Source organism: Amborella trichopoda, chromosome 13 (assembly GCF_054954075.1).
Source record: "Amborella trichopoda isolate Santa Cruz 75 chromosome 13, AtrichopodaSantaCruz75HAP2 v2.0, whole genome shotgun sequence".
Classification (NCBI taxonomy): Eukaryota; Viridiplantae; Streptophyta; class Magnoliopsida; order Amborellales; family Amborellaceae; genus Amborella; species Amborella trichopoda.
In genome coordinates, this window is record NC_142348.1 from 39,082,788 (window position 1) to 39,089,715 (window position 6,928).

At 39.9% G+C, this 6,928-nt stretch overlaps 1 protein-coding gene across 3 annotated transcripts; it reads right to left on the bottom strand.

The window, feature by feature from the left end:
• Nucleotides 1–279: 279 nt before the first annotated feature.
• Nucleotides 280–5,918, bottom strand: LOC18437181 (oligopeptide transporter 4). 3 transcript variants are annotated; one of them, XR_016046696.1, is made up of 7 exons: nt 5,270–5,918; nt 4,531–4,628; nt 2,867–3,430; nt 2,147–2,399; nt 1,806–1,988; nt 1,474–1,648; nt 280–1,156 (listed from the first exon to the last, which is right to left on the bottom strand). XR_016046696.1 is itself a non-coding variant. In XM_088854689.1 (6 exons), the coding sequence occupies exons 1-6, from the start codon at nt 5,753–5,755 to the stop codon at nt 542–544; spliced, it is 2,199 nt and encodes a 732-aa protein (XP_088710815.1). In that variant the 5' UTR covers nt 5,756–5,918; the 3' UTR covers nt 280–541. The 3 variants fall into 3 exon arrangements, 1 of the variants encoding a protein (XP_088710815.1); XR_016046695.1 differs by having other exon boundaries at nt 1,474–1,660; XM_088854689.1 differs by lacking the exon at nt 1,474–1,648.
• Between the last annotated feature and the right edge of the window lie 1,010 nt (nt 5,919–6,928).

The window sequence follows — 6,928 nt, forward strand, 5'->3', positions numbered from 1 at the left end:
TTATTTTGTTAGAAGAAGTGGTGAAACGGCAGCCCTTTTTGGTCGTACAATTTGCAACATGGTTAAAAAATTTCAAACATCACTGATTACTTCATACGCACTATCACATTTGATAAAAAGTACATTAACAAATGGCTGGGCATCTGCGTAGTATATGCAAATACATTCGAGATTCCTTCTTCTTCTTTCTTTTTCTTTTTTTTTTATTTTTATTTTTTGGGGGGAGAAAAATGTGAAAAAACAGAAGGATCCCAAAGGTCCAATGACGACACGATGAACTTCGTTTAAATTGCTTTGCTTTGCTTTTATGCTTCCAAGAATGGGTGACTGACCTCCCCACTTCCACCATTCCGGCTCTCTTTACACCAACCATCACCATCGCCTTTCCTACAATAACCACTCAAAAGCAAATACGGGAAACTACCAAAGGAAACTATTCCCCTGGAATCAATTTTTTCAACTACATATATTCAGAACCCATCCCTGATCCTATAAAGAGAGAGGGCTCACTGTGAAATAAAGAGAGGAGAAAGAAGGAACATCAGAGTACAGGGCAGCCTTTGGCTATGACACCCTTTGCCGTAGGGCAAACGGCGAAATCACAATGCTCCCCATCAGTACCCCACCAATTGAAGCTGTTATTCTCCATGCTTAATAAGAAGTAGAGCAAAACCCCCATAAACGCCACCCCGGCATCCAATCCAGCCGATAACACATAGTTATACCTTTGCCACCAGCTTTTCCGATACCTGAAAACGAAGAAATTGAATACAGTCCCAACTGCCACCCAAGCATTGTAGTTTAAGGCAGTTGCAGGTGGCATATAATTAGTAGCTCCAAGAAGAACAGGAAGATTTATTAGAGGTATCCATGTTTGGCTAGGGAAAGCTTTGTGAAGGAGCCAAACAAGAACTGGACCGAGAACACCACCGAGAAAGAACCAGTTTAGTGCTGGGTAAGCTCCCAAGGGACCGAAGATTCGCTTTGGACCAACTAGTCCCCAAATTACAGAGGCATCAAAGAATACACGGTCACCAGGGCAGGTCCATGGGCTTCCTTTAGGGAGAGCTGCCTTGTTGCATATGTTCTCAATTGACTCTAGCAGCCACCATGCCACTCCAAGGTTGATTGTGCCCGCGATCACAGTGCCAATGAACTATCAGGTCACCATGAGAAAATGAGTCAGATGATCTCTCTCTCTCTCTCTCTCTCTCTCTCTGTATGTAGATGCAAGGGTAAGTATATCGTAATCCTCAAGGTTATTCACAGTTAATCAGTGGTCTGACCAACATCAAATTCAGGTCATGTTCATGTGGATCCCACTCTCCATAACCACTCAACCCATTGATAGGATGGTGATGACCCGCACAACCACATATCCCATATGGCCCTGAGGATTGCACATACGTCGATCCCCAGATACAAAATGCAAACTGCCTCGGCAGTAGCAATGGAAGTGCCTTATTCTTGTACCTGGACACAATTCACTTCTTACAATAGCAAACTCAATGCACTTATCAGGGAAAGCCCACCATCATGCCCTGACCTGGCCACAGGGATAAAAGACAAAAAGTCTTTTATCACAACCAAAAATGAGCATATTGTTCTTGTTCACTGTGATGATTGATGTGCGAATTTTCACAATTGCCTGCAAAGGAAACTAAAGAGAAGACTTCGATTTGGCCATGTGGTAAAATCTAAAAGAGTGAAAGAAGAAAAAAAATGTTTTCTACTTAGTACGAACAAGAAACAGTTGCTAAAGCGAGTTCATTACTGATAGAAAAACTAGTGACAAAGAGGGATACCTGAACCAAGAACATGGATCGAGGAGGGATTTTCATGTAGTGGCCGAGCTTGAAGTCAGCAAGGAAGGAGACAGCCTGGCTCATGCTCATGTATCCATACACTTTGAAGCACACATTGGCAATGGGCTTTCCTGGTAGGATATAACCCATTATGTACTCTGTTATTATGTTCAATCCTGGTGTCTGCAAAATAAATTTCAAAGAGAAAGAGAAAAATAAAAAATTTCTGATAAACCAGATAAACAGTAATGATATGCTCATACGAAGACAACTAAAGGAAAAAAATTGGTAATAATACATGAATTTAGAAGCAAAATAGAGTTAGAAAAAGGATTATTGACCTGGTTGGTAGTGGCTGTTATGATGCTAATGGGTAGTGTGAACAGGAAGGCGAGGGCACAGGCAAAGAGAAGTCCCCACCATGGAAGCTGAACTTCATGCTTAAGTACGATGCAAAGGAACAGAGAAATCGCGACGGTGGCAGTCATGAGTGCATAGAACCACCACTGGGGGATATCAGCATAATTTTTCATCAATCTCGTATGCATATCAGGCTTGCTCCTGATGGATGCCCGGCTACGCTGCCATATTTCCCTGGAACCACCATCCACCCCAATTTCAAGCTCATGTGCCTAAAAATCCCACTGAATCTCTCTCTCTCTCTCTCTCTCTCTCTCTCTAACATCCAAGCAGAGCTTATATGTGATTTACCACACTCTATATCTATCCTCGGATGCTAAATTTGAAAGAGGACATGCTTTTTGATGATAAATAAAATTGCGTGTGAAATACAATACAGTTAGTGGTATTCTTCCTCTTTTGGCATGGACATTTGGCATGAAAACTTTCCCATGCAAAATCATCATATATATGCAAATGTGTTCCACAAATTTTCAGTGTAGCCTCCTATCCGAACGCTCACATGGCCCCCCAAGCTCAATATCTACCACTAGAGCCTTCTCTCTCATCCCATTACGCCAAAATTCTAAACCATACTACTCTCAAGAGACAAATGACCAAAATGAACACAAATAAGAAAGAATAAAAAAGAAATAAGTTACCTCCCATAGAACAGAGCCACATGTGTAATTGTGGAGGCAATTGTCGCGAATCCAAAGCCATAAGTGAGTGCAAAGAACATGCTCAAATGTATCGGACCTTGTTGTGCATATGCAGTCTCATCGAGCTCGAACTGACCATTCACAATGGCCGTGATATCATATGGTTGGCCATCAGCAGTGAACAAATCCGAAGAAAAAATGGGGAATTTCTTTGCCCCATAAAGATCAAAGCCCCAATAAGCTATGGGAATGGCTAAATAAAGTATCACTACATAGCCCACGAAGATATTCATAATGGCAAAGAAGGGGTAGATAAGTGGACTGAACATGAAGGCAGCTACAGCGGCCCAATCAAGGGGGAAGGCACCAAGACCCAAGCCATTGAGCCCTGAGCCCAGTTGTTGAGCAGTGATGGACTTGGGGTGGGCCCAACAAACCCAAGATATGGTGGTGAGGGTGGAGAAGAGGTAGCCAGGGAGCACATAGTAAGAGAAGCTGCACACAAGAGCAATCACAAAGAACTTTGCACGCGATAGACGACGATCATCTTTCTCATGTAAGGCCCTGCGAGAACGGAAGAATTGTTAGCACCTTGGAGACAATTCTCTGTTTTCGAGAGAGTAGTTTCTGAAAATTCTCATTTTGTAGGAATTTCGTAGGGGAAGGGTATATTATGATCTCGGAAAAAGCTACAGTTGTAAGTGCCATCACCGTAATGGACGGTGATGTGGACAGTGACCCACGAAGCACCAAATGAGCCAATTCCCTGTCCTGATCAGAAGATGATAGCACTTCTATTTTATATGGTAGTATGGATTAAATTATATTTTCCCTTTTTTGCTGGTTCTTATTCCAAAGAATTTACAGTATGGTCATATGGATCATCTTTTTTTGTTGTGTTAGCATGTTAAGATCATATGGCTAATTGTCTTTGATGATTTTGAAAATGTTCATATCTTCTCCAGAAATTCATTCTCGGAAGAATCTTAAAAGGATAAACAAAAATTTTGCAGAAAAAAATCAAATTCTTGGAAGCAAGAGAAAGCAAAGAGAGATTTTCAGTATATCTCATAAGTTTGGTCCAGTTTGTTTCTACGAGGGAATTGGTGGGTTCCAATCTTTGACATAAACAACCCACCAAGCAGACCTACCACCACTTTCTACGTAGTTGCCCCCAATATGTTTTCTTCTTTTGCCTGCTGTTTATGACTTCATTTTTAAGTGAGAACCCTGCACCTCCTTTGCTTCAAGAAGCAAACCCAGCTGACCTAACCCTTACTATTTTACTCAAGGGTTCAAAAAGCGGTTCTGTAACCTGGATCACCCCTCCGAAAAACTGGTCCGGAGTGGCGATCAGGCATCTAGCTAGTTGAAAGGAAAACTAGCTAGTTCCTGATGTTTAGCAAAATCCAAATCGGCCGGTTCCAATCGGCCGATTTTTAAAAGCTTGACTTTAAACAGGTATCTTTTTGCCTCATTTTTATAAGTTCACTTTTCAATACGAATCTTCTACATTTGGTAAACTTGTAATTAATATTTAGGCACAAAGTCACTTTCTTAAGAATTATCAGGAAGAAGGGATAAAAAATAAGGGCCAGAAATAGGGAATGAAGTTGGGAAAATGAAGAGAATAAAGCAATAAATAAAAAGGGGAATGAATATACCTGAAAACAGAGACCTGCACGAGAGTGCTAGGCCACCACATGTGCGCGGGCTCCACCACGTACTTCCTCAACAAACCAGCCCATCCATATCCCAATACCTTTTTTATTTATTATTATTATTATTATTAAATTCATTTCACAAACACACCAAAATACACCTGATCAAAAGACCCATCTCACAAGACGTCCAAAAATCACTCAAAGCAGTTAATGGAAATAGTAAAAAAAAAAAAAAAAAACCCAGAAAATCCTTTGAGAGAGCGAGAGAGAGAGCAGTCTGAGTTCACTCAAGACAATTAATGGAAAAAATAAAATTAAGACATAAATTTATCAAAAGCAACTAAACAAAGAATTAAAAAACTGCAAAATCTCAGGAGATATTAAAAAACTGCAAAATCTCAGGAGATAGGAAGAGATAAGAATGGCTATTTCCACAACCAAATCCCCCAATAAAAAAATAAAAAACCTAAGGTGCTTGAGAGAGAGAGAGAATGGATTATTTCAAAACTGAAATTCACTAAAAAAACAATTAAAGTAAAGAACAAACATGCCCAAAGATAGAACAGGAGAGAAACACGAAGGGAATGGATTAATCAAAAACCAGATTCACTCCCAATAATTAAACAGCAAACGGAGAGCGAAGATGGGTTTCATCAAAACCCAAATCCCAGAAGAGTAACACAAAGAAACTCGCACAGCGTCGAGGGAACGAGATCGAGATCGAGAGAGAGACCCAAACCTGGGTCGTGATTATAATGAGCCAGCTCGCAATGAAAGAGATCTTCCTCCTGTAGAAGGCCTTGATTATATTCACAATCCCCACTGCATAAGGCGTTCCACTACCAAAAGCATAACCAGCATTTGCAAAAATGGTGATCAACACATGCTCCTTCATATTGAAAGGCCCTGGATTCAGAGAATACTCAGAGCCCCCAAGCCTGAATTTCTTCTTAGGAAGAACGGCGGCTAAAAAATGGCCAGCTGGTAAAGAAGCCACCTGAACTGAGATCTGGGTTATAACCAAAGGCTCTGTTCTATAAGCAAAGAACTGGTTCAGAAAGGACATGGCCGCGCACGAGAGAACACCGAGAAACCACATCCTGAACGTCCACACCGGCAACGAAGGGTCGTCAGTTGTTGTCACTGTTAGTCTCACCTGCTCTATTGGAGAGATTTCATCCTCTTCTTCTCTCTCTAGGGTCATCTCTGCACTTGCTTCTCCCATGGCAGAAGCTCGCCCTCTCTCTCTTTCCTCTAAAATTCTCACTCAATACCTTTCTCTTTGAACAATGGGTAATTTCTCTCTCCTCCCTCTTTCTCTTTCTCTGTTCTCTCTGTTTAGAGAAGAGATTCCCTCTCCTCTTCTCTCTCTGCTTCTGAGTTTGAATAAGAGATTCTCTCTCTTCGGTATCTTTCTTAAACTTGGGTGCGATGAATGTAGGATTTATTCAGCTGTTAACGGTATTTATAGAAGTAATCCAATACTAAATTGAGTTTAGCAAAGAGCGTGCAAACTCTCTCTCTCCACTTGTAACTGTCGCCTATGAATCCCGGCCAATACACCGTGACAGCTTTTCACAACGTTTTTCATGGCCAGTTGTCCAGCACTGATATATCATCTTGTGCTCGTTTGCTATGGTCGTTTCTAGAGAGATTAAAAAAAAAAAAAGAAAAAGAAATAGGAAAGAAAGAAAAAGAAAGGAAGAAGATTAGAAGAGCTTGTTTTGTTGCCCACATATCTTTAAATTAATCATCTCCACAATATCAAGATGTATGGACACGAGAAATTATTTTTTGAAGTTTTGAAAATAATGTATTTTATAAGTCATTTTTGGTTCGTCAATTTTCAAGATATTTAAGTTTTCATAGATATATCGATCTACATTATTTTAAAAAATTTAAACTTTATAAATAAAGATTTCAAGACTACTATAAAGATTTTCAGTATTGAAACCACATTTCTCCACACTATTTGAAAGTAGACTCTAATTTGATTGTTTAGATCGTAGGTACAAACCGCACCCATTAAAGAGTTACCATTGTTAAGGTGTAGTTGTAAATTATGAGTTTAATTGGTATTCCGTACTGGTCGACGAGCCCGATGAGAGAGAAAGAGAGTGAGACTTCACAAACGGATCCGGTTTCTATGCGGCCAAGCTTGTATGCGTAGAAATACAGGCATCTTGGTAAATCTATTTTTTAGAGAGATTTTTGGACTTAATTTTTAAGCATATGTAATCTCTAATATGGAGATCATGAATATGAATAAATAAATAAAGTTTAAAAACTATAGGTAATAATTTTAATAAGTAAGAAATCAATTTGGACACTGGCATATGTAAAAATACGATCCAGGCTCCCAAGAAACACAAATTCCTTTTACACATTGGAAACCGAA